The sequence below is a fragment of the Channa argus genome, chromosome 6 (assembly GCF_033026475.1).
Source record: "Channa argus isolate prfri chromosome 6, Channa argus male v1.0, whole genome shotgun sequence".
Taxonomy (NCBI): Eukaryota; Metazoa; Chordata; class Actinopteri; order Anabantiformes; family Channidae; genus Channa; species Channa argus.
In genome coordinates this window covers 25,008,738-25,036,329 of record NC_090202.1, presented here as the reverse complement: position 1 = coordinate 25,036,329, position 27,592 = coordinate 25,008,738, and the positions used below count along the sequence as shown (strand labels likewise).

At 46.0% G+C, this 27,592-nt stretch overlaps 1 protein-coding gene across 4 annotated transcripts in view; it reads left to right on the top strand.

The window, feature by feature from the left end:
* cdon (cell adhesion associated, oncogene regulated) overlaps positions 1-27,499 on the top strand; it is an 80,427-nt gene extending 52,928 nt beyond the window's left edge. For 3 of the 4 annotated variants that reach the window (XM_067506682.1, XM_067506681.1, XM_067506684.1), the window contains exons 5-22: positions 12,952-13,090; positions 13,203-13,481; positions 13,942-14,088; positions 14,789-14,932; positions 15,024-15,314; positions 15,409-15,678; positions 18,918-19,183; positions 19,634-19,808; positions 20,918-21,034; positions 21,657-21,860; positions 22,263-22,444; positions 22,985-23,090; positions 24,078-24,200; positions 24,470-24,661; positions 24,789-25,072; positions 25,164-25,243; positions 26,053-26,312; positions 26,833-27,499. In XM_067506682.1, coding sequence (XP_067362783.1) covers positions 12,952-13,090; positions 13,203-13,481; positions 13,942-14,088; positions 14,789-14,932; positions 15,024-15,314; positions 15,409-15,678; positions 18,918-19,183; positions 19,634-19,808; positions 20,918-21,034; positions 21,657-21,860; positions 22,263-22,444; positions 22,985-23,090; positions 24,078-24,200; positions 24,470-24,661; positions 24,789-25,072; positions 25,164-25,243; positions 26,053-26,312; positions 26,833-26,987 — 3,414 coding nt within the window. In that variant the 3' untranslated portion in view covers positions 26,988-27,499. Of the gene's footprint in view, positions 1-251; positions 733-12,951; positions 13,091-13,202; positions 13,482-13,941; positions 14,089-14,788; positions 14,933-15,023; positions 15,315-15,408; positions 15,679-18,917; positions 19,184-19,633; positions 19,809-20,917; positions 21,035-21,656; positions 21,861-22,262; positions 22,445-22,984; positions 23,091-24,077; positions 24,201-24,469; positions 24,662-24,788; positions 25,073-25,163; positions 25,244-26,052; positions 26,313-26,832 lie in introns of those variants that run through there. The other variant, XM_067506685.1, reaches the window with a different exon arrangement.
* The last annotated feature ends 93 nt before the right edge of the window (positions 27,500-27,592 follow it).

The following is a 27,592-nucleotide window of genomic DNA, read 5'->3' as shown; positions in this document are numbered from 1 at the left end:
CCTTTAGTTTTACGCACAGGTCCGACTGATCTCAGGTGTGTTTACCTTCACATCCAGATTAGAGTAAGTCCCACAGATCAGTGCGCGCAGAGAAGGAAGGAGGAAGTTTTTTTTCTCTTTAGACTGTAAAACTTGTTAATATACAGTCTATAAGGGTAACACCCCCCTCCCGTCCCCTCCCCTCCCCTCTCGCTCCCTGCCACTCTCTCCAGGAGCCGCATTGAGATTGTGGGGCTGGGACATTCCTGGTCTGACGAGCAGCTTCGCCGCTGCCGTGATTTGCTGAGCAATTCGATACTGGCCTCAATGATGTGTGTGTGTGTGTGGACGGAGAAGCAGCGGTAGAGACGGAGACCGAGAAACAGGGGGAGAGGTTACAGTAACGGGTCAGACACAGACAGAGTGTGAGCGCACGGAGCGAGTCGGGACGTAACGCTTTTACACACGCACACACACACGGACGGACTCCAAACTTCCCACCAGCTCTGCCCAAGTTTAGACCAAGCGGAGGTGCCTCACCTTAAGCCCCTCGGCGTGCGCTGCTCTGCGGGTCTGAAAACTATCTCCCCCCCCCTTCTCCTCTCCACCTCCGGCTGTTTCCATGTTCTTCCCGTCGGCTCGCACGTCCAGCCCGTGTCTAATGGAGGGCCCCGTACGGATTTGCCACCAGAAGAATGCGTTTTGCTGCTAATTCACCCGACGGCTCGCAGCTTTTGCGCCCCTGCAAGAGAGGTAAGGACGGGCGGAGGGGAGGCAGAGAGGAGAGCCCCCTGGCCGGCTGGCTGGCCGGCTAGGAGGAGGGTTGGTGGGCGGCTTCGGTGCTGGGCTTCTCACCGGAAATAAGAATAGGAATAAGTAGCGATAAAGACGCAGAGAGCGATATGGTGTCACTGTTACGAGTTTTCTAAACATCACCGGAGTTTTGGGGGAAGGCGGAGAGCAGCGGCCCACAGTGGCACTTCACGCGCCGCCTGTGTGGCAGGAGAGACGGGGGCGCCCGTGTGCGGAAACTAATACTACATATATGTGTGTGTGTCCATAAGTTAACAAGCCACATTGTAGGCTTCGTCTACACTTGCATGTACAACTCTATGGCTCTACGTAATAACTTTTAGACGTTGCATGTGCGCCTCAACGTCAGTTCACGGCGAAAAACTGAAAGCTGCACGTTTCTACCAACGAAGTGTCAACGGTGTGAACGTGCACTGTAGTTTGGACTTGCAGGCTCCACTGTGTTAGATCGTAATCTGCAGAGAGGCGAGAGCGGTGTTGTGTTTTGTGATCCGGCTAAAATACAACAACCCTCCATATTATTCAGGACTCCGTTGTCTCTGAGGGGAACGAAACGGCCCAAATATTTGGTTGGTAAACAGCCCCGGCAGCTCTGAAAGGCAGCGACTTGCTCAGTTGAAAACAGATGGCCCGAGGGCCGCCTTTCTGCTTTGAAAGATGAAAGAAGGTTTTTCAGAAAAGGCAAATATGTCCCTGCGCCGACAAGTTGGTGTCAGGGTCAAAAAGGGCAAAGCTGTGAAACGTGTCTCTGTCCTCAAGTTATACTTTTAAAAAGACCACTTAACGTCAGGCGCCACATCTACCTGTGTGCAGAGACAAGGTGGTGAACAATACGTCTCCCTCCCAAGACAGAGGGCCTTCATTGTTTTAGATGAAGCCCCTGAGGGTGTCAGAAAAGCTGGCAAAGCTGCTCTAAAGTCTGGCAAGTGCACAAATGGTGTACGAAGCAAACAAAAGCCACTGTACCTGCCTGCGTGAATGAAGACTCCTTTGTTCCCTGGTTGGAAACTTGCCTTCTTCTGATTTTGTATTTGGGATAAACTGGCTAAAAAACACTGGTGGTACAGGGAAATCTGCAAAGATGCGTAGATGTGAGCGTCAGGGCCTGGTGTCGCTTTCTCGTCGAGCTGATGTGGAAAGGAAAATATTCGTATTGAGTGTGTTTCGTACTTCTCTTAAATTCTTGAGTCTAAAATACTGAGCATTGCAGCTATTGCTTCTATTATGACTTTTTGTGGTTGTGTTTCTGTGCTGAAATGGCCACAAAGCGACTGCAGAGACACGTTTCTCACTTTTTCTTCTTTGATCAATTTCCCTTCGCCCCTATTGTCAGTGCTGCAGGGACTTTGGTTACATACGGGCAACTCTCAGAAAACTGACCACTTAAACGTTATCAAGAGCCAAGTCTTGAATCCATTCTCGATTGCATGGCATCCAGTCAGTGGGACGCACATGGCTGCTTTCAGATAAAAACACTTTCAAGTTCAAACAGTTGCTCGTGCATTGTTGCATTGGTGGGGGGACAAGAAGACACTTCCGATGGGCTTTCGAAGCCTTTCAGTGCCTCCCAATATTGGGTGAGCTTTTGACAGGGGCAGAGAGAGACTTGCTCTTTGTGTTCAGGCTCGCTTTAAAGGAGAAATCCTCCTCAGATTTGACATCAAGTCTGTTACACAAGTTAGTTTAAGTAAGCTGTTGCAATTTTTTTATTTTTTATTTTTTGTGGCTACTTTTCTTCAACCTGCCTCATTTTAACTTCATTCACTCCATGATTTTCCTTTAATTCTGTCTGTGGTGATATTTGGTCTTCGCTCGTTTCCTCGCTGTATGTTGGCACAAAATTCAGAGCTAATCTTGCTTTTTTTGTTTTAATTCACCCACATATATTATGCACAGATGTGTTGTAAGTGGCAGGAAAATTATTTTTGCTGCTTTTGTAAGCCATGTTTCCACCAGTAAATAAATAAATTACTATTTTTGATCCAAGCTTATTAGTATGACTAACCAAACGTGGGATTTTCCCCACAGCAGCTACATATAGACAATGTGATTGAATCCGACTCAGTGTTTTGTTTTTTCTTCTTTTACAGCGTGTTTTTGTGGCTCGTAGGGAAATTAATAAACCATTAGTGGCCCGGCTCTTATCAGACAGACCCGAACAGAGCACAACGATGCCATTAAGCGAGTCCGAATAATGTTTGAGCCATTATGCCGCTTGCTAATGATGAACACATGTTGCTTTGGGAAAACTATGTTAAGTGGGCAATTTGAATGTAAGCATGTGTAATGATACCAGCCCCTGCACTAGTAATGACTCTCTTGATTTCTCTGATGCAGTGTTTTAATCACGCGAACACATATGCTCCAACCATAACAGATGATAGTTGAAAAGTAGCAGTGGAGATGACGCCTGAGTTTCCATAGTAACCATGAGGTTTCATTAAAGGTGACCCCAGGAAGTGAGGTTAGTATGATTAGTCAATCAATCCACACAGTCACTTATTAAGTAATAATTTAGGTCATTTTTCAAGCATAAATGCAAAACATTTGCTTGTTTTTTATTTAGTTTTTATTTAGCTTTTTTAATGTGTGAATTTGCTCATTTTCTCCCCTTTTAATGTCATTGTTTATTAAATATATGTTGGTCTTTGACAAGAGGTTGACATTTACATTTTATACACAACTCTAAACTATTTAAATTGTCAAATTGAAATTGTAGCTCAAGCCCTGCTTATAGAAAATGTAGTGATGGACACGGGTCCATTTGAGGTGAGTGTAGTGGGAGAGGGTGTGTCCAAATGGGTGACTAAAATGTATTTTGGGCACGTCCCACATTCTCCTGTTTTCTTGGCCGTACAGATTTGAAAGCAGGCAACAAACCTCAGCCCTGGGCTTAAGTAAAACCTTAATCACACTGCGGCTTAGTTGTTTATTTGGTTTTGCGCCGTCATCCGTCTTATTATTGCTCCAAAACACCAACCTTTGGCTAAGGCAAGTGCGCCGAGAGTCATCAAGCAAGAGAAATATTTGAATTTCAAGCAGCCACCTTATTTTTCATCATCCTCACAATATTTTGACCGCTGGAATTAAGTCTTACTCATTTTCTAAATCTTAAATGGCTAATCCATTTCAGCTTCTTAGTTTAGTAAAGTAGAATTTAGTGGACTGTTGTGCGCTTGACGTTTGACCCTTCAAGCAACTATTCCCAAACTGAAACCTGGCTTGTTTTGAACTCCTGACACACAGCTCTCCTTTTACTCTCATTGCTCAGGGATTGAGTCATAAGTCTGTGGCGTTTTCCCATTTTCTATGCTGGCCTTTACCCCTCGAGCTTCAGCTCCCATTCGTCAAGGACAGAGCCACAGCTCAGACCCTGCTAGCGGTTTTGGGCTGCGTGCCAAAGAGCCCCCACGTTCAAGGAGCCAGGGGGTGCTGATTGACAACACCCAGCAGGCATGAGCTGGGGGTCGATGGGAAAGATGGACAGGTCAGAGAAAGAGTTTGAGTTCTTGTGACTGCTGGTTTGGTGAGTGCACCCTGCAGCTGCAGGGCCAATTAAAAAAAAAAAGTGTTCACATTCCACCTTCAGCTTCCCTCCCCAGATTTATTTTGCGATCAAGCTGTGAGTGGAACTTGGAAAATTGATGCCGTGTTGCGGTAATCATGAAGGCAAATTCAGTAGCCGAAGGTGTCGCTTGTGTTTACACCAAGCTGTCATTAGTAACACTGCTTATCTGCTCTGGGCTCACTGTCATTTTCTCTGTGGGACCCCCGCCCCACTTCATCCATGTCCCCCCCCCCCCCCAACTCTGACAGATGATCTAAACAGCCCAGCGCTGACACTCTGTACTGTGCAAGCATGCTACTCCAGATAGGCTGCATGCTTCCTCTGGCACAGCTTCTCTGAAATGTTAAAGGTGAGCTGACTGTACCGCAACGTATATGCCAGCTTTCAACAGGTGGTCGTATTGAGTTTCTAAAAATTCAGAACCCTTAAGGACCTGAAACTGGATAATGACTTTTGAGAGATTTAAGAAATTAAATGAGAAACATCAGGGCGTAATTGTTAAGACAAACAAACAGTTTTTGCCGCAGCAGAAACAGATGTTCCACCCAGCCACCGAACTGCAGCGGGACGGCGCTGCACAGCCTGGGGATGGGCAGGGCGAGGAGGTCTGCTTCTGTTCTGAAGATGTTTTCTGTTAATGTAATGGAAATGCAGGCTTCAACTAAATATATGTCTGTGTTCTCACAACGATAAGGAAATGTAAACCAGTACCACACACGTCGCTTTGAGAACACGCTGTCCAGGCAGCTACAGATAATGAAAATACCTCAACAACAGACGGTCAAGAGCAGCTTGTTGGACATAGAAGGACATACTTTGATAGAGACCATGATTTGTAGTTTTGTAAAAAAAAAAAAAAAAAAAAAAAAAAAATTACATACCGTAGGCTCAGAACATATGTTATACAAAAGATTACGACAGACTGCTAAATACTTTGGTTCTGAGTTGTCTGCTGCAAAATGTTTTTTATTCTGTAGACGTTTTTTAACCGTTGTGTAAATGCATTTGTATAATGCTTTTGGCTTGTTTAGCCATAATGTAGAATGTGCCTTTAACATGACACAGAACACCTCATGTAAGTTTCCCAGGAGGGTTGAACTTGGCATTTCACACAATTCTCGCCTCTCGCCAAAAACAACTCTCTTTCTCATAATTGTCATGCGCGATGAGACTCATTGTTCCGCAGCATTGTCTTGTGTAGCTTTCCTAATGATTCCTCAGCCCAAGGGAACATTTCAGGAAATGAACTCCTGAACCAGACCTTTGCTGACAGCTCTCATAGAAATATATTTCAGAACATGCAAGGGGAGTGTTTTTTTTTTTTTTTTTTTTTTTTTTTTTCTCGCATCCCCAGCATCTTCCTGTTTGCAAGATTCATTTCTTTTTCCTTTCCTGTAACTGAGCCTGCTGAATTCTGCCTGACTTAGTCTGTCGCCTCAGCGCGGGAGCCCAAGAGTTAGTCCCTTTTCTTGTTGAAACTGTGAGCGACCGCAGCTTTCTATTTCAAATGTTGTAGCAATAAGTCACATCTGACATGGGTTTTCTGCGAACCAGAATGTGTGCACTGTTGAAAAGCCAGCGCAAAGATCAGCAAGACTATATTAAGGCAAAACTAGTGGCTGGCACTCCTCTCCAGCCGACAAACAGGCTACTTGTTTGAAGGGCTGTTTTTCTCCCAGATCAGAGTGTGAGGCGGTTTGGGTACTGCTGCTGCCTGACTCTGGGCCTGTGGTCGTGGGTGCCATTTCGGGCCTGGCCTCCTTCAAAACAAGGCCCCTTAGGGAGCAATTTAAGCCCTTATTTCTAGAAGAAATTCAAAGTAAGCAGAGGAGTTAAAGTCAGAAGGATAACTCGAAGGCTTGGTCCAGCCTTCTGCATTGTTCTGGGAATGTTTTGAGGTGGAGCAAATACTGGGCCCACTGAATTTCTGCCTTGTGATAGATTGAAACAGTTCCCTGGTTTGACTGACTTTAATCATGTAAAATAAATCACTGACATCTCTTTGTGCTGCTGTTGCACAGTAGCAAAAACACACGCGCAAACCTACACAAAGAATGCACCGAGTTAGCATGCGCCACGTTTTTTTTTTTTTTTGTATTAATTTTGCGTTTTCCTGTTGTCACAAGGTTTTGTTTCTCTTGGCTGCATCCAGGCACTACGTCATCTGCCAAAAGCTCCTCTCACCTCCAACACTTGCAGCAAAGAGCCGTCTGGACCCTAAACATGTTGGAGAGGTTTTTACGATTTGACCACGAGCCAGAAGTGGAAACTCGGATGATGTGTGTGTGTTGACGTATCGCCACCAAGTTTGTTTTGCGATCGCCCCAACTGCCGTACAACAAGCGTGGAGTGTTACAAGGCGAGACGGATAAACATTTAGACAAACTAAATAAAGCATTTGCACACTGTTTGGGACTGCATATTTATCTTTGGGTCTTCAAACTCGATGGGCAAGGGAGCTGATTTGTTTGGGGCTTTGCAAGAGATTTGAGGAATTAGTGAGGAAGCCTAATTATATTTTAACCTTTTTGCATGTGTTTATTTTTTTGTCCTGCCGGCTAGCAGTGAAGGTCAGGTTTTTAATGGGAAAGGCTTTTGACTGTGCACATTTAAAGGAGCGATGGCTTTCTGTTCCCTTGCACAGAGAGCAACCGCTCCTTTAAATGTGCACAGTCAATTTGTCATTCTAAAAAATGAAAATACTCTGTGTGTACTTTCTTTCTCACGCTCCTCTAGTGACAAACCCAGTTTTTTGTTATTTCTGGTTGGTTAAAATAGCCCCTTTTTGTAAAACTTAAATTTCCTTTTAGTATCTCATTGGACACACTGTCATTTTGTTTTTGTTGCACATGTTTGAAATTACATCATTTAATATATGTGTTGGTTTGTAAGTATTTTGGGGCAGCAGCCAGGGATCTATCAGGAGGAGACTGAACAGAAACTTTTGTCTACGTCTTTGCTGCCTGTTGCCGTAGACACATGGCCAGTGATTGAATCCAGGAGAGTTGGGGAGGGACGGGAGACCGCACCGAGGGGGAGACACAGTGAGGGCAGCTGGTTCAGGTCCCTGAACGCCCATAGTTCACAGCCCCCCACCACAGAATTTAAAAACACAGGTAATGTGTCTTGACTCACCAAGCAAAGGTGGACATTTTCAAGACATTTGGCAAACTTCATCATCTTTTCCTCCCCTCTATTAACGTGTTTTCCCCTCATCTCTTTAAACAAAGCTGATACTGAGAAATGTAAATATGTGGACTCCTCCGCCCCGGTGCCACAGCTGCACAATCCCAGCTCCGCTCTCTTCTGGCGTAAGGAATCAGACTCTTGGCACATGTTGGAGATCGGTGTTTTAACACACCCTGCGGGCAAGAAGGCCTTTTTGTGCATTCCCCCTTTCCACCAGAATTACCTTTTCGTCTGAGCAGACGTTCCCCTGTGGTCCTAAAGGCCTGTGAAATCAGCCGGAAGGGCCCAGAGAACTCCAACAATGGGAAAGGGTTGTTAGTTACATGCGCTTTGCAAAAGGTCTCGAGGTGGCCCTGTATGGTGGCGATACCCGGGGATCTGTTTCCACTGTCCGAGGCCACTATTGAGTTTCGCCCCTGCGGTTAATCCCGCTGTTCAGGACCTTGGGAAACAACCGTACCTCCCCACCCTCCCGTCCCTCCCCTTCACATATTCCCAGGAAAAACAAGACATTGCAGAACAATCTCCAATTAAGATGGGCCTTGCATACTGTACCATTCAGTCCCCACTCTGTCCTCTCTGTCTCAATCTCTCAACCTCCCTCCCTTTCTCTCCCTTCTTAGCTCTCTGTTTGTGTCCTCAGCCAACAAGCCTTGGGGCAGAATTAGCGCTGTCTCCCAGGTCCCGGCCCTGGCACTCTGGGAGGGTCAAGCTTTGGTGAATGGAGGCGTTGGGGAGCAGAAGGGAGGGGTGAATGTGTGTCCTTGGTAAACAGGGCTTTGTGGGATGTGACTGTCTGATCCCCGGGGGCCTCTCCTTTCATTCTTCTTCTCTTCTGATCCCACACCACGTTGGTGTCATTTTGGCTGTGGCGGCGGAGAGTTCTGGGACCCGCTTGGCCCCGCTGTCACCCTGCGCCTCTTGGACTGCTGATGCTCTGTCCTTAAGACACACAGAGAGGCAGCGGTGTCTGAAAAGCAGACCGTCCTTGAAGACGTATCTCATTTGTCTGCTGCCGTCACATTCACTTTAAATGATTTATTGAGCTGACTTGCATTAACTTTCTGCAGGATGTTAGGTTTAGACAAGGTCGGCATTTTGTATTATGGATTGACTACACTCCTCAAATGTGAGATATATATATATATATATATATATATATATATATATATATATATATATATATATATATATATATATATATATATATATATATATATATATATATATATATATATATATATATATATTGTCCTTGCTTATCATTGTAAAACAGAAAGGACCTCCTTTTGTCCCCCTCCTAATTCCCTTAGTTGATTCCAAATCATGTCTCTTTCCTTTTCTATCTCACTCCCTCTTTCTTTTGCTCACTCCCCTTCTCTAAGTCTGTCCCACTTTTAATAACGTCTCAGTCTTTAATCAGACAGAGTAAGGCCATACCAGAGGCCCAGTGTTTCCACTCATTAGTTTCCTCTGTGGCCCCGGGCTGCCTCAGTGGGCTCACCCAGACCAATTGAAGAAGCCCATAATCGTTCCCTTAGAGTCTCTCCACTTGGGAGGCTCTTCCCAAAATTCTGGGCCGTGCTCAATGTAGTTGGGCTGAATCATCAGTCAGTGCTGGCTGACGTGGATGCGAGTTCAGCCATTATCTGTATGTCTCTATCTCTGAGCCAAATAAAGAGGGAGGAGAAATTTGGCAACTTTTCACCTCTCAAGTGAAGGCTTTACCTCTTTATACCCTATTCTCCCAGATTCTTCTTTTCTAGATTCTCTTGTATGGTCCCCCCCCCCCATTTTGTGTCATCTTGTTTTGAATTTATCTCCCATCTCGTGCGTGTGTGTGGGTCTTTGTCTGTGTGTCCGTCTCTCTGTGGAGCTGAGGAATGTGTGTGTTACAGATCCTGTGACGGTGAGATGCGGGGCGAGTGCAGACAGGTTTGGGGTATAGCATGTGAATCAGCTTCAGTGCACAGGTCAGATTAGACCATCATACCAGAAAAGACTTGCTCTTTCTCTTACACCCCACTTAATGCCTTTATTGCTATGTCTGAGCTTCATTCGGTCCCAGATACTTGTTGCAGTTCCCTCCCAGATCTACAGAATACATTTGCAGGCTAGTATTGATTGATGGAGCAGTCAGGATCGACCCCTGTTATCAAGCCAATGTTGAAGCTGTTTCAGTGTGTTTGCTGTCTGCTTTCATTCAGCTGTGCAGTCTTGTGAAGCAGAGAGGCCCCTGCCTCAGTCAGCCGCACCAGTTGTGACCTGTTCTTCTTCTACCCTCCAGGTCTTTGATGCTCCACCGCATTGCTTTTGTCCCTGTTTACCCAATATGACAGGGGATATGGGCCATCCCTAGATGGGGGCAGAAAGGGCTTTAAGTAGTTCCTACAGAGAGGAGTCTCCAGTGTCTCACCCCCCCCCCCCATTTAAAAAAAAAAAAAAAAGTGCAGGTGCTACGACCCCTCAGAACTCAAAATGCTTTCTCTTCCCTTAGGGTAGCCTGTCAGTAAGTTTATTTTCTCCTGTGTCATCACCAGGGATCCCTCTGTCCTACAAGTGGATAGATGGTGCTATTCCTGTGTCCATTTGAGTTTTGTATTACTCCCAAGATGGATAAATGAAAGCGTGGCCTCTCAAAAGCACTTTATCTCTGGATTCCTCTGGAAGGGAGTGTTTAAAAAATACAACACAAAAAAGGGAGTTGCGAGGAACAGAAGCTGACGGGAAAGATTGTTGTTGTTTTTCTTGCTTTCACACACTTAAGCCAGGTGTCAGTCAAACATTTCTCAAACACACGCAAAAAAAATAGGAACTTTTCCGCTTGAACTCATCGACACAAACCCAACGGTTTTTGCATTTGTATATCAGTTTTCAGTGGTGCAGAGTCTGTTTTGTAGTCAGGATGTCTCTTCAATTTATAGCTGGTCATTCCTGCCTTGAGAATCACCATGCATCTCCAATGTAAGTGCAAAAACAGATAGTAACACAATATCAGATTCGGCATAGGGGAAGAAAATCTGGAACCCAGGGTTTTTTTCCTTTAAGTTGTGTAGTCTGGAGTTTTGAGAAGGGGAGAAAAGGAGTGAGGGAGTGTGCTGGCTGCAAATCTACAGTGGGCCAGAAGAGACATCTCTGAGGCAAGTCAGACTTTATTTCACAGGAACTTCCTCTGAGTCAAAGGGCTACTCCAGCTTTTGTCTGCTCAGGAGGCAAGCCGGACTTGCCTTTCCCTGCACTCCGTGGTGCCAACATCACGAAGACTCCGTGTGATGTGGGATACAAGATATCCTCACAGTGTCTGTCTCCAGCGGGGCACCTTTATGGTGGCGGATGTCAGAGGAAAGCCAAACAGATAAGACGCAGGAATGATGCCTCTGTGTTTCCTTGTTTCACCAGATTGATAGGCCTGATAGGCAGCTGTGTGTGTGTGTTTACACAAGGGCACCCAGTCGAAGCCGTGGTGCCCGACTGCCACGCCCACAGGGAGGAAGTTACTGGTTGAAACAAGAAAGGAAGGTAGATAGAGGGGAGTTAACATATCGGCTCCGGTTTCTCACCGTATTCTTTTGCCAATGTGCACACACTTGGCTGTGCATCTTTATAGCGCTGTTGTTATTATTGTAATTGTATATCATTATTCCGGCAAAGGGAAAAAGACAGTTTCCACTCATGGTATGGGGGCAGTGTGCAGGGCCTGTTGCAACTCGTGGGGTGGAAAAACGCTAGCCAGCAAGATGTGGGTTTGTTCTGCCTGAGTGAGCGTTGAACACATTGAAACTAGTGCCTGAAATGCACAGAGCACATCGCATACATAAAGTAGCATGTTCAGTTGCAATTTCAGAATAGGTATATTCTGAAGGCAGGACTATCTAAAGACTATTTAGATACAGCATGAATGTTTTTGCTAGTTTGAAATGTTCTTTTTATGCAGATTTACATCATTTTCTTGCAAAACACTTGGTGATATGTGTAAAAGGTAAATGTGTCTTCATGTGTGAAACAGAAAGCTGGAGGTGACCTCTCGCAGCTGGTCCAGGGCCACCAGACACCCGCTGGTCCTCTCTTGCTCTCTCTCTCTCTCTCTCTCTCTCTGCTCTTCACTGACCTTTGACCTCAGGGTGAGGAGGGGGCGTGAGCCAGGAGCTAGGAGAGTTTATTATTTCCTGCCGTCTTTCTCCTGCTCCTCCTCCCAGGATGCCCTCTGACGGAGACAGAGCAAGTGAAAGACGTGAGAATGAGCATGTGAATAAAGCATCTGCGTCGCATTGGTTAGATCACCGAGGGACAAATGTCCCACCAACATCACGCCTGACAATTAATCCTAAACAAACTAAAGAGAAATTGACTTGACAACACTTTTGATGAGTTGATCAGTCATTCTGATCATTTGTCAAGCAAAAATACAGAACATGAGCTCGCTCTAGTTTGTTTTCTTCGTTTTATATGATTCTAAATTTAATGCCATTGGGTCTTGAGATGGACAATTTTTTTTTTAACAAAAACTTACACAGTTAAGTAGTCAAACCACTGCCAACTGGGACCAACTTCAAATCCTTCTGAAAGTGGGCTAAACAAACTGACCTGCTTGATTGTCACACAGGTGAAACACTGTTTAGGTTAGAGAATGGGGGGTTAGAGACCCCGATCCCACCCAGACCTCAACCTTTTATTTTGACCTACCTTTCAGGCCTCGTCTAACGTCTGCGAGCCGCCAAAGTGCGAGTGTGAATATCACAGCTGGACGGCCATTGTCCCTCTGGCCTCAGGCTCAAACCCTGGTTACTAACCAGGAAACTTGGATCAAAGCTTGCCTGGATTACTCTTAGAAAAAGGAGGAGGAGGTGCCACAGTTGGAAGAGGTCGGGTTGAAAAGGCTCAAGGAATGCTCCTAATTACGTGCCCTCCACTCCTTTTCTATCTATCCCTTTGGCTCTTCTCTTGTCTCCCTGTGTGAGTCTGTGCCTGCACTTCAGGCTACAGTGCATCTATGAGGAAGCAACACAGTGTGACATGAGGGTGATATTAAGAGTGAGGCGACAGTTTCTCCACAGCCACTCCATTAGCGGGAGATCTGTGCAGCCCAGTGGGTAAGACGAGCAGGGGGGAAGAGTGGCTGGACATTCCAGCCTCTGCGGAGAAACTAAAGTGGGTGAGAAAAGAGGTCAAAGGAGTGGGTGGGAGCTGGAGATCAATGGTGTATAAAGAGGATGTGTCATTAAGAATAGAATCAGTGTCATACAGGATTCATATGGAGCATTATTTTTTTTTTTTTTTTTTTTGCTGTCTGCTGAAATCATCCTCCTAGCTTGTTTCTGTCTCACCACTTGTTGTACTTTTGTGGATGTGGTCATGTTTCCACGCAGAGCTCTGGTTTGATCTGTCTCTTCTGTGCGTTGCAGGTTCGCCAAACAGACGAGAGCACACGGGTGGAACAAAACGGCTGCTTAGAGGGGTCAAAGTGCACCATGGACAGTGGCCTAAGGGTCCTCCTGTCCACTGTGCTGTGTCTCAGCCAGTCTCTGCTAATCAGCTGCTCATGTAAGTTGTTGTCCTTCTTTGTGCACCAGAATATCCAGAACATCCATTGCGTTCCACTCGATTGCATGGGAATACGTTCTGTAATTTGGGGTTTTTTTTTTTCTCTCACCAGCTCAATATCCCTCTTTCCGCTCTGAGCCTTCCTCCTTGGTTCAAAATCAAGGCTCTGTTGCTCGTCTGCACTGCTTAGTAAGCCCACCATCAGCTGTTGTTTCCTGGCGCTTCGAAGGCCTGCCACTGGACCGCGGCACCCTGCCCGGCGTGGAGCTCAGCGGATCCTCGCTCACCATCTCCTCCCTTAAGCACAGCCACGTTGGCCTCTATCAGTGTGTGGCACGCTTGGACCATGGGCCGGCTGTCGCCAGCCGCCTTGCACGCGTGGCCATAGCAGGTACGGATCCAAAGAATTGCCCCTTCTGTGCACTTCAAAGCAGAGGCGGTAAGAAAGAGAGGAAGTTGCCTTGAGAAAAAGGAAGGCCATATTGTGAGTGTTGAAAACGTAAAAAGAATGCCTGTCCACGGCTGCCTGCTGCTGAGCGGCGGAGGGGAAGGAAACAGTAGGAATTTTGACCCGGGCACCCTTCCAGATGCCTCTTGACCAGTATCGTTAATGAGCCTTGGGGTTTCCTGTGTAGTGTTATGCTCCTGCTGGGATGCCGCTGGCTGTTGGACACTACGCTAAGGGTTTGACTCTGATCTGGAACTGTATCAGGCTAACTGGGATCATTTACTGCAACAATAAACAAACCCTGTCATGCAGCACAAACAGTTCAACACAAGTAGCGCTCTTGCCTTGACTGCACTGATACCATAAAGGTTTGACTGGGTCTTCTTTTTCTCTGTCCGTGCAGAAATATCCGAATATGAAGACGGGAGACGGCGATCGTTATCAGTGCAGGAAGGCAGCACTGTTCTCATAGAGTGTCCCCTACCACACAGCATCCCCCCAGCACTTCCTAGACTGAGGGTACGAGGGGAATGGATAGAAACATCAACGGGTATGATTGCTACTAGCAAATAAATATGCAGCTTTTGTACTTTAAATGGCTTTAATTCAAGTTTAGCTTAGTGTTGTGTTGTTTAAAAGACAAGAGGCGAGAAAGTTCAGAACTTCAGCTTCATTGTTAACCACCTGATATCTCTTGTTGGTCGGATTTCATTGCACACATTATTGCAAATCAGTGAGCAGAGCTGGCTGTTGACGATTGTATTAAAAGTTATAGATTTGTTATTGATCGGTTTGAGGAAAAACAGGCAATTTGTTTTTCCAAATTTCAAACAACTTGCACACTACTACTTCACGCTATTTATTACAGTCAACAAACAAATCTTCCAAGGCCACGGATGGATTACCGATCAGGCCTACCAGGCACAGACTGAGGGGGCCCAAGAAGCAAGAGGGCCAATGGATCAGAGCCTCTGAAATTATTCGTCCTATAGCCTGTTTGAAAGAGAAACCAAACTATGCACATTGGCAAAAAGATGACTCAAAAATAACTAAATGATATGTGGACCCAAAATCACCACAAACATACAGGAAATGAGCAAAAATAGACACAAATTGACTAAAAAAAGACACGGAATAAACACAACACAAAATGAGCAGGACAGGGCCTGTTATCTCATAATCCATCCATGTGCAAGGAAATGCACGCTGTCTGTGTTAATATTGAAACAGTTCTGTCCAACTCTTTTCAGATGACTATTTAGTTCTTCCTTCTGGAAACCTCCAGATTATCTCTGTTTCAGCCCAGCACCAGGGCATGTATAAATGTGGTGCCTTCAACCCTGTTACTGGTGACACGGTCATGCAGCCTCATGGCACTAAGCTGTCAGTCAAACGTAAGTCACATAACATTTAGATTCTGAATTTTTCATAACTCAGTTAATCTCAAGTTAATCATCTGCTAACACGGTTTATCCGTTTGGTTAGATTCAGCCTCTTCGTCGTCAGTGCGGATAGTTTATCCCACTGCTCCAGTGGCGGTTTCGGTGCAGCAGGCACAGCCGCTGACGCTGGAGTGTGTCATCTCTGGTAGTCCCGCACCGGCCGCCAAATGGTTTAAGAACACCAAGGAGGTCGCACCAAGGCCTCCTCACCGACGACAGCACAACAACCTGGTTTTTAGTGCGGTGACGAGAAGTGATGAGGGCAGATACACCTGTGCCGCTGAGACGGAGCAGGGGACTGTGGTCAGCGCTTCCTATACTGTGACTGTTCTCGGTAAGAACCAGAAGACGACGTGTGGCGACTCTTTGCAGCAGATGGTCATGTTGGGAGTAACAGTTCATCCTTTATTTATTTATTTTTTCTGCAGAGCCTGTGTCCATCGTAGAGGGCCTGAACAACCAGCTCGTGTCTCCTGGCTTCTCTGCTCACTTTGCCTGTACAGCGAGAGGAAGCCCTAACCCAAACATCACCTGGCTCTTCAATGCTGACCCCATCACCCCATCCCAGCGCTTTCACAACTCTGGCTTCTCGCTTGTCATTACAGACGTGACACCGCAGGATGAGGGAGTGTATCAGTGTGTGCTGGACAATGGGATTGGCTCGGCACAGTCATATGGGATTCTTACCACACAATCAGGTATGTGTCTGCGGCTCAGTTGGCAAAGAGGCCGCGCAGCGTCGGTCCCATGCCTGGTAGAAATTGGGGAGGGTTACGTCAGGGCATTCTTTTTAAAAACTGTGCCAAATCAGCATGCGGACAAAATGATCCGCTGTGGTGACCGTGAACTCACAGGATAAGGGACAAAAAAAAAAAATGGTGCCATATCAATTCAACATGTTTTAGTAATAAGTGAATCTATTAACCTTGTGAGTGGTTGTGGAATTTGGAGTCATTATTGAGAAGTGCTGCTGGTGCCTCCTGTGGAGTCAGACTCATTACACAACAGTGCAAAGTGTAGCAGATACTTTTAAAAAGTATAGCAGAGAGAGGCAGGGCTGGGTGGAGCAGAGTGGATTGATTCTGGGTCTTATGCTAAGTTGCATAATGTAAATTTAATGTACACAACATATTTATTATTTTATAATTTTATTTGACAGTGACATTGTACATCAATTCACATATCTGTAACTGCACCAGAATTAATACGTATTTTTCATCTCCTGTCCCTGGAGATGAAATGTCAATAACCAGACACATTCCAAATAACAAATCCTAAAAACTACAAGACACACACACTATTTTGTCCAAGCCCTTGATGTCTCCTACATATACACGTGGTGTCCTTTTGACGCACAGGGTTTGACCTTTAAAAATCTCTGCGCTGCTGAAAGTATGGAACATATTTGAACTCACAAATGGTTGAAAAAAGGTGACCTACTGTAGCTATAAGTAAGATTCAGATTTTCCTTTCGGAGCACTCAAAGCAGGATAAAACTGATCCAGTGCTGCGCTGCAACGTGCGATTAATACTAGCCTAATGTGACACAGAGGGACTTGTAGAGCTGAAGGCGTTAAAGATTTCAAGGGGAGTAATAAAGAAAAGCCACTGCATTTTGTTATAGTAGCTCTTAGTGGATTTAGAAAGGGTTAAGGCGTTTTACCAGGTCGACTCTCGGAGGGCCTGTGCGTGCTGTATCTGCGGGGAGCCCTTGCTTTGAGTGAATTTGTGTGTGAGCTTTTTCTGAGGGTAAGTAGGAGGGGCTTGGCCGAGGCCGCCCTCCTCCTGAGCCTTGAACTGAGCTTGAGCGTGAGAGTGAGCTTTGTGCACGCCGTCGGGGATAAGCCCCCGGTCACTGGAATGTAAGGAGTAGCCGTGGAGGGTTATGACGAGGACCAGACCACCCAGCTGTCAACATCATACACAACTGCCTTTTATTTATTAACACATCACAAGCCTCCCCTCTCCTCCACCACTATCCCCCCAAGCATCCACTCGTTTCCCTCCCCAGCTGCTCTCTGCCAGGGCCCCATTCCTCGGCTCGCCCCTCTATCTGCAGAATGATTAATACAGCTTCATGTGGTACATGGGGAGTACAAATCAAGGCGGATCATTTGAGTTCACTGCAAAACATTTGCTAAGGAAGAAGAATGAGCTCTAGGATCTGTCTCTCCAGACCACATTTTTACACAACACAAACAGAACATGAAGGTGATAAGCTGGACGTGCCGAGCAGAGGTACACACTCTGTGGTCCGTTTGTGGTCAGTTGATGTTTTTTGGGTACCAGGCACTGGAGCGCTTGATTCCCACTGATGTGTGCAGTCTGTTGTTCTCATTCATCACCGACAGCAGTCTGAAAGATGTTTCGCTCTCTGTTTGGCATCGTTGTTTCCGTCGCCATGACAACCCCCCGCTTTCATCTATTATCGGGGCACGCACCGCCAGTGAGATGTGGTGTCCTTATTCTGGCGTGTGACACTATGTTCCTCTGCGACCGATTGGCGGTGATAGCAGCCCTGTCATAGCCACAGCTAGTGCGGAAAGGATTGTGGGATTTGTTCAAAAAATGCCGATAAATGAAAGATAAATCTAGCTTTTTAAAATTTAAATCATAGTAAAACTAGATGATTTAGATAAAAACAGCCTTGTTATTTGTCTTCTAATAAGCTGAGCTGTGTCAGAACTGGGGCCCTCGCCTTTGCGGGTAATCCTTTGTGATTTACTATCACATTTACTCCCAGACTTTTTTTTTTTTTTTTTTTTTTTTCCGCTTTTTCTGGGAAGGACCTGGCAGCACATCTCTGTCCAGGTGTAGTAGCACTTACCCAAGATATATTGCTCCTCTCATCAGGCATTGAGGACACAGTGGCCTTAACTGCCTCCCCCCTGTATCAGTCTGGTGGAGGAGGGGCACTGGATGTGGTTAAGCTGCGAGTCGGAGCTTCGGAGAACGAGCAGGAGAGGGTGTAGGACTGGATGCAGTGCCGGGCATTTGATTCTCTCCGGTATTTTAATGGTCGGCGTGTGGAATGTGCGGCAGCTGGCCACTGTCCCAGAATCAGGTCTAGTGTTACCAGCTCCAGGCCTGTTTGTTTTACAAAGTGAACCGGTGCCCCACACACCAACCACTGGACCGAGGACTCTGCGGTGTGCCCCTGTGGCCAACCTTACTGCTTCAAGCCTCTTATTCACTTGTTTGGGTTTTAATATTCAATCGTGGTGCTGTTTGACCAGTTTCGCGTTGAACAGTCGCCGCTCTCGTGGGCCGTGCTCCGTTTCGTCCAATCATCTGTGAAAAATTCCACCCCACTCCTGCCAAAATGGTGTCAGCCGTAATAAGGCTCCCAGCTTGTATGATTTGCCCAGGTGGACTGCTCTGGCTCTGCAGAAGACTTAAGAGGAAAAAAACAAACAAAGCATGATTATGTAGTGGTGCAGAGAAGCAGTATATTCGTGTTATTTTATGTAGATTAAAAGGCTCATTCCAAATGTAGAACTTTCCAGCACTGGGAGTCCCATGTAGACTTGTAGGGCCACCTTTGTTAGTCACTGCCTGAGGAACACTGTGATTTCTGCAAAATGTAGCACAACAAACTACGTATTCGTAATAAAATGGCATTCATTTACAAATAAAATATATTAGAGCATATACAGCTTTTTTTAATACAAAATACAGTATGTACATTTTTGTATTTTCTTTTTTTGCTGTGTTCATATATGATGAATTAGTTGCATTTAAGGATGTAATGCAAAAACGGGACAAACTTCAATTTAGAGCAGAAATATTTAATGGCCATTACATAAAGTCTCAGCTGCTGCCTGACATGCAGACAGGTCTTAAAAACACCAATATTTCAGTTTTGACAATAATAACATTGTTTTATTATCATTATTGTTACAACCCCACTTAAAGGCGATGGTTGTCTCACCCACAGAGCCACAGTTGGACTCCACTGCCATTGTGCTGCTTGAAGCTTCCCCCTCACTCCACACCATGCAGAGCGACGAGGGCCACGACCGCTCCCTTGCCGAAGACGAAGTCGACACGATCGCTGAAAGAAGCGGCGACCGTCCCACCCCGGAGGCGCCGATCATCATCAGCCCACCACAGACGCACAAGCCCGACGTGTATGACCTGGAGTGGAGGGCCGGCCGTGACGGCGGCAGCCCGATCAACGCCTATTTTGTCAAATATCGTAAGGTGAGTCTGTGTGATGATGATGATTATTATTACATGAAAAATATTCTGTTTTACTGCAAACACGTGACGTGTCCTTTCGCTGGTTTTGGTTTTGGCCTAAACCAGCTGAGAATGGGCGAATGTAATTTGTTCATTAAGGTTTGGTCAGGACCTGGACCGACTGAAAGGTGGGTCATTTCCTCTCTAAAAGCTTGCGTTTGCTTCAGGAATAAGCTCGCTCTGACTATAAAACTGCACCATACTAGTTAATACTCTGTTGGCAGCGGCCCTCAGATTTGCTGGAGCTGGAAATTGTGACAGAAATCTCCCGGGCATTGTTTCTGAAGCCGTTCCCTGTCATTATTCGTGCTCGGAAAGAGACACACAGATGATTTTGTTTTTCTCTCTGTCACACTCATGTGTCATGTGTTTGTATTTGTCTGTGTGTGTGGCCGTCTGTCTGTGTGTCAGGTTGATGAAATGGGAACAGTCGTGGGGAGCTGGCATACAGTCCGTGTCCCTGGCAGTGAGAAGACCTTGCGGCTGTCAGAGCTGGAGCCCTCCAGTCTCTACGAGGTGCTGATGGTTGCTCGGAGTTCAGCGGGCGAGGGCCAGCCAGCCATGCTCACCTTCCGCACCGGAAAGGGTCAGTCCCAGCACGGTGACCGTTACTCTAAATTACAGGTTTTTTTTTTTTTTTTTACTAGTCCCAGTGCATTAAGCTGTTGAGCGCTTCTTGTCATATCCCGTGAAGGACACAGTGTTACCCTCGTTTCCCACAGTGCTGGGGCATAAAAGGGAACATTTCAGCTGCCTAAAACATCAGCAGTAAATGTCAGGCTTCGGTGTCAGCTCCTCTAAGCTAGCGAGCATCTGGTCATTTCTGGACTCAACATTCGGCAAGACGTTCAGGAAGAGAGACGTCGAGTTGCATCGGTCCTTCTGCTTTGAATAGTTTTCCCGTCATAATCCTACATTCAGTTATAATGATCAGTGCCAATGTAGAACTGAGGGATTCTATGCAATGTTTTTATGTGGTTTTTGAGACAAATAAAAATGAGATCGAATGCAAATGTTCAAAAAACAGACAATAATGCTTTACCACAGCAGGGTTGACAAAATGTTCCCTGGTCAGAATTATGTACAGATCCTGCCAAAAACCATGGAAATGATTGTATCCCAAGGGTGGTTCTTTTACAAAATGTTCCAGGGCCAAAGAAAGTCCACAAACCAGGCTCTCATGTCGAGATGCACATCCCAACAGAAGAAGCCACCTCCCTGAAAAATATGTGACCAAGTAAATTGCGTTTATGAGTTTTATATTTCCGTTATATTCTCAGTAAAATGTAATTCCTTTACATTGTGGTTGCTCTTTCAAAACCGTCTCCGCATTGTCAGAAATAAATACTGAAAAACACAACTTCTATATCCCTATAGTAACAGCTACAGCCCCGTTTAAATATGTAAACATTAGGTTTATTTTTCTTTTATGCTTACTTTGTCTTTACGTGTTAACTTGATTACACTCACATGACACACTCTTCCAACTAACTGCACAGCGAAGTTGTGGCTGCAGAGTTGTCAAGTGGGAAACCCGAAACCCACCAGAGCAGTTCCGGAAACCAGGAGGAAATTTCAGATTTCAGAGCCAACATCCGGAGCTGTTCCATGTGCTCTGGGTGGGGAATTGATAGCAGTGTAGACCTGTTCGCTCTTGCTTTCTTCATTTCAACTTTTCTTCTTTTCCTCTCTCAGAGAAGAGCGTCTCCTCCAGCAAGAATCCATCCAAACCTCCCGTCATCCCGATGCCCCCCAAAGTGGCGGAGGACAAAAGCGTCAACACACACTTTGGAGTCGTTATCCATGACAGAGGTTGGTGGAGACACAATCACTGCTTATCTGTGAACTCGTGTTTTGCTGCTGCAGACGACGACTCTGGAGCGTTTCAGAGGAAGTTGCGGGAGTTTTCTGTCAGACGTCTCGTCATTGTTGAGCGTGTGTGACTAGGCAATATTGAGTAGATCTCAGAGCTTAGCGTTTAAACGTGGCCTGCTTTATGTCTTTGTGCCTTGGAGTACAAACAGTAAAGCAACAGTCGACACCTTGTAATGACTCTGCATGAAGGATGCTCCAAGCAAAAAGCTGTGAGACTGCACATGGCTGCAGAGTCAGATCTTACTGTCTGCATTTGTGTGTGTGTCCGTGCTTCGTGTGCATGAATCGCAGGCCTCTATTGCTGAAAGTCCCATTAATCTCTTCGCTAACCCTTGCTTTTCTCTTTTTTGCTCGCTACTGCCCTCTCTAACTTTGTGGCTAAGAGCCCTGGCAGTAAGTACACATTCCTCCACTGCATGCCTCTACACTGTGATGTGTACTCGTTCTTTTATTTGTCTGTCTGTGTTTACCTGCTCCATCTTTACCTTCTTGTTCTTATTGTACTGCGGACGTAAGCGCAACTTTACAAGTCTATTCTTTATTCGTTTTTTCGCCCCAGTACCGGAGGCCCCCGATCGCCCGACTATCTCCATGGCGACTGAAAGTTCAGTGTATGTCACCTGGATTCCGAGAGCCAACGGGGGCTCTCCGATCACGGCTTTCCGCGTGGAGTACAGACGCGGACGCAGCGCAGAGTGGGTCGTGGCTGCAGATAACATCTCGCCTCTCAAACTGTCGGTGGAAGTTCGCAGTCTGGAGCCTGGTGAGTTTGCACATAGTTAAAGTGCAAATCGTAAGAAACAAAGATTTAAACTCGTTGTCTGTTGACTGGATAACATGTCTTTGTGGTTTACACTTAGAACATGTGTTTTGCTGCTTGATTAATCACAATAATGGTAAAAAGTAGATAAATGATAAATTAAAACCTATAACATAATAAAATAAAAAAGACACAATATTGGTAACAAGAACTCAACGTAATTAATTTCTATTCTGAGCAAAGTAACTAACAAATATTTATTCAAATTTAGCTTTTAGCCTGAGTTAAGTGATTTGACTGAACCATAGCTGGATGTAGTTTTCCAAAACTAACCCATAGTTATTCAGTTATTGCTCTGTTTCACTGTACTTTCACATCGTCACGCTTGTTGCGTGTCTCTCCCAGGTTCCACCTACAAGTTTCGTGTTGTGGCCTTGAATATGTACGGAGAGAGTCCCCACAGCATTCCCTCTAAGCCGTACCAGGTGCCGCACGCCAGTCCACGCATGGCAGACCGCCCTGTGGTCGGACCTCACATCTCATCCACCGACGCCATCAGCGATACGCAGATCATGCTGCGCTGGACTGTGAGTACACCACAGAAACATTACATAGGAGTTTAGTGGAGGTGCAAACTTTATAGTTCCTTTAGTCACGTTATTGTGTACTTCAGTAACTTTTTGCTGAAGTGTAAGGTACAATAATTTGGTCAGTGTAGTGTCTTATGTTTTTAAATTTTTTTTCCCCCAATGGACTCAGCTGCATATGAGCTGCTGGTGGTTCTCTTGATCAGAGCTTTAATTGCCCTGAGCGGTTGCCCTGATTAGAGCCGTGCTCTAGCAGAAATCAAGAGGCCCCGGCCGCCTGCGTTTGGACTTTTCAAAGCTGTTTCTCCTCCGTACAACAGTTTTAGCTGCAGACAGATGCAGATCGTTCCCTGCATTTAACCTCAGATCGTCTCGTTACTTCCCGAACTTCAGACAGTGCAATCAACATCTTGCTTGCAGTCCTGCACATCTGCAGATAACAAGGCCTGCCATTAGTTGCCATTCGTTTCCTCTCTTTGTATCATAATTGCCCACCAGATTGCTGTAGTCTAACAAAATGTTTTTTCCATCTCCATCCAGTATAGTCCCACGAGTAACAACAACACACCAATCCAAGGTTTCTACATCTACTACCGGCCCACAGACAGCGACAATGACAGCGACTACAAAAGGGATGTGGTTGACGGTAAGTGGAAATGCTAATTTTAATGTTTGTCTATCTGTGCTTCAGCTCCAAACGCAGCGTGTAGCTGTTTATAGACGAGCTGAAATCTCAGCTCGGCTCAATGCTGGGAGCAATGCTAACAGTGGAGGCTGGTACAGGAAGGGAAGAAGGGACGTCCTTTTTGCTTAGGTTTAGCTTTTTACCTTCTACCAAATGTGTGTATGACTGTGTGCCCGATGTGGTAGTTTGAAGGCAGATGAATGTCACTTCAGGTAGTTTAAAACTTAGCTAAATCGGGTCAAACAAGTCCGTTTTTTTTTTATGTCTGCTGACATTTATTGTTACTGTTTTATTGTGTAGATGTGTAGTGAGTGACCTGCCAATTATTTTAATGCTGTAAAGAAAAACAGTCAAACTATCGAAAAACACGTTGACAGCTTTGACATCACCAGCTCTAAAGACAAACACGAGTTCAAGAGTTCAAATGTAGCTTCGGTGGATGTAGCACATGTGCAGTGATTTATTATATTCCATAATAAACAAACAAAAAAAAAAACGCTGCGAAACCGGCAGCTCATTTTAGCCTCATTCGTTGGAAATGTAGCATTGTAGCAGTGTTGGAGCTTGTCGTCCCATGTGTGATTGCAGGGCATGTAATACTGTGATGGTGTGTGGTGATGTAGCAGTGGTGCCTGCGTGTGGAGTGGGAATACTGGAGGCAAGCCAGGACAAACATGAAGCTGCCATATATGGAGCTCGTCTGGAGTAAAGCAACTGTCTGAGTCCTCGCAGGACTGACTGAGTAGAGAACGGTGGGGGGACGGGAGCAGAGAGAGAGAGAGAGAGAGAGAGAGAGCATGAAAGAACATGAGCTCCATGAAAGTGTGAGAAATGAGACTAAGAGGGAGGCAGTGCAGCCCTGATTGGGAGTTTACACAGTCGGCATGACTTGTGGAGGAAGTGGTTTCTCACCTTTGTCCTCCTCCGCCTCTCCTCCTGCCTCCTCAGGTGTAAAACACTGGCACATGATTGGACATCTCCAGGCTGAGACCTCCTACGATATCAAGATGCAGTGCTTTAATGACGGGGGAGAGAGTGAATACAGCAACGTCATGATCTGCGAGACTAAAGGTAGGAAAACGCAAACTCTACCACCCGAAAAATGACTCATTCGACGACCAAACCGCCACTTTATCGGAAGTCCAGGCATGTTTCTGCGAAGGCTGTAACTTTAATGATGGTTATGATTGCCATAATTACACATGATAAATGTCCTGAGTTTTATGAGCTTATGAACAATGGCTTGCATTTTATAGTTTGGTGCTGTGTTATGGTTCTTCTTTGTTGCTAGTAGGCAACAAAAAGCGCTTCCTTACGTCTCCACCTCTCTCTCGCTGCAGCACGGCAGTCTCCAGGATCGCCCAGCCAACACCCCATCACCCCACCTGACCCCCACACAAATGAGCCACAAAGCCCACCCGGAGGACTGCTCTACTTGATTGTGGGTTGCATCTTGGGAGTGATGGTGCTCATCCTGCTGGCTTTCATTGCCATGTGTCTGTGGAGGAATCGGCAGCAGAACAACATGCACAGTGAGTTTACAGTTGACTGTTAAACTGTGGGAGACGTGAGATGCGTTTTAAAGTCTGTATGTAAAGTAGCTGAGGAGGACAAGCAAACACATAAACGTAATTTCGCCGCTGTCTCTCTCCGCTGCAGAATGTAACCCTCCCAGCTACCTGTGCCAACCAGCAGACATGAACGGCCACGTTCTGGAGTACACCACGCTGCCCGGAACGAGCCACATCAACGGGGGCATCCACGGGGGGTACGGACACAATGGCCCCATGTTACCCCAGGGGTGTCATCACCTCCACCACAAACACCCCAACGGCTTGGCGCTGCTCAACGGCTCCAGCGGCCTGTTCTCGCACGGCCGCGACGGCAGCCTGCCCCACAGCACGCGGGACTGCGAGCACTCACACCCTCACCACCACCATAACGTGAGCGTCCAAGTACTTCAGACCGTCACAGTATGTAACCAAGTGATGTGGTTTAGTTTGGCTAACTCCAGTGTTTACGTTGCTTTGTCAGGGTGGAGGCCTGTACACAGCTCTACCACAAACGGAGTCCTCTGACTGTATGAGCTGTCAGAACCTGTGCAACAACAACAGGTAAAAGAAGAAGTCCGTTTTAAAATGTGTTTATGGATGTCCTTTGCTTTCTTGTGGACGTGTGGCTTCCCGTTCTTTTCGGCGCTTTTTAAAAAAAATCTGGGAATTTATTGGTGTTTATTGTTGAATATTACAATTTCAAGTTGTGTGGGAAACAAATTCTTGAAATTAAATATGGTTTAGATTGTGTAAAATACAGCTGAGCTGAAGTGTCCCACTTTGCTTCTGGCTCCTTCCAGACCTAAACACATGCGCGCACACACACACACACACACACTTGGCCTCCTGCTAGTCCTGTTTATGTACTTAAGGGTCCCCAGCATCTACAGTTTACCCTGTGTGCACCCAGCCAGCAGACCTAATGAGCCTTGTGTTTATTTACCTCGGGCTGCTGGGAAAAGTGGGGGTGTGGTCACCGTCCAATCACTTACCAATAGAGGGAAGCGGACTTCAGAGAAACACAGTGGAGTTGGCTCCGTGCGACCGTCTGCGTTTGGGAACTTCACCGAGGAGCGAAACCACAATGTGTCACAGTTATTTAGAAGCAGTGAGGCTGGACTTTTAATCTCCGGTTGAACTGTTGAAAACGCGTTTTGCAGCTGTGTGAGAGCGCGCCAGTTGTGTTAAAGCTGTCATTGTTTGGTGCAGAGTTTGGAGTATTAACACAGGGCTTTTCTGTGTCCGCTGCGAAATCCACAGATCTCTGCAGAAAGGAACAACCAGTGCAGCCCGTGCAGCAGCGCTCAGACGTGTCTGTGGCTAAACACTTTACAAACTTTTCTTTCCGTCTCCCTTTTGTCCCTGCACAGATGTTACAACAAGGCCAATGGCACTTTTTCCAGCGGAACTTTGCCCCTAATGCATCACGTGGCGCCTTGCCAGCAGGACAGCCTGGAGATGGTGCCTCTGGGCCAGGTTTCGTCGCAGCGCCACGGCCCTGGCGGCCAAATGCACTCTGGCGACCAGGGGGCGAACACGGGCTACCAGCCAGACGAGCATAAGGAGTCTTCGCCCTCACAGCATTCCCGCTGTCTGGTCGGGAACAATGAGAACTGTCCAGCAGACACTGGTGAGACACTTTTTATTTATTTATTTATTTATTTTTGCTCACAAAACCTTTCCAAGCATTCGGCCTTTTTTCTTCTCCTCCTCCTCTTTCATTTCCTTCCTCTCTCTTTCTGGTGTTTTCTCACTTTTTTGTTATGCAGCACCAGTTGATGATAGAAACATTAGATTATGGCTGCGACAGAAAACTGCTTGTGTCTGGGTTATGATTTAAAAAAGATTTTTCCCACTTATTTTACGAGTTTGGAATAATGTTGGAAATATACCACTCGTTAGTCGAATCATGAGCTTACAGAATAAGACTCAAGTGACATAGTTCAGAGCTATTGTGCAACTGAATTCTCCACGCTCTTCATGCCTTCCTACTATGTTTTTACATCATTACAATCCTCAAGTTGTATGCAGACAAACTATGCAGCATCACCACAAATTACACTGTGGGCCTCTCCAGGATCTCTGTCTTTTTTAATATGGAGTATAAAGCAAAGACTCTCCCCTCTCTGGCTCTCTCTCTATCTGTGCAGCTGAGGAGGAGCCGGAGTGCGTGGACACAGAGGGGCCTGTGGTGTGCTGGGTGACTCTCGGCCTGCCGGACTTGGACTGTGACGAAAAGCCTGGGTGGATCTCCACTAGCAGCCTAGCGGGAGAGCTGATCCAGCCTGGCCCACAGGAGGTCTGAACGCAGCCCACACACAGACGCACTCTTCTGCAGTGTGAAGTGTCTTGAGAAAGCGGTTCACAGATGAAAGACTGCGATGGGACAGTCGGAGACGCAGCACATTATTGGGACAAGGACCCAAATCTGTTAGTGGGCTGCGCTGAGTGGAGTGACTTGGGGAAAAGAGAGCTATTACAAGAGACTGAAAACAAAGCCAGTTGGAGAGAAAGTGCAAAGACAGAAACTGCATCCCACTGGCGAGAGGACTCTCATAAAAGAAAAAAAACAAAAAAAAAACTCTTTAGATGACTTATTTATTTTTTTGTAGTAGTAAAATATTATTTCATATGAATGTATCTGTTTTAAAGGAAAAAAAACGTTTGTCTTTTATATTATTTATGCCTTTTGAATGAGAAATACTTTTTATTTTTTGTCGTTTTTGTCCCTCTGTGTTCCACCCCAGCGTGGAGATTAGCAATTGTCTGTGTAAAGTTTTGTAATAATATAAAGAGAAGATACGGAAGAGTAAACAACAGCCTACTTTCAGTGTCTGGCCGCCCCTCCTTCGTGCGCGGCACCCGATGAATGATTGCGTTGGTGAATTTAAACCCAGCCATGTTTCCGGC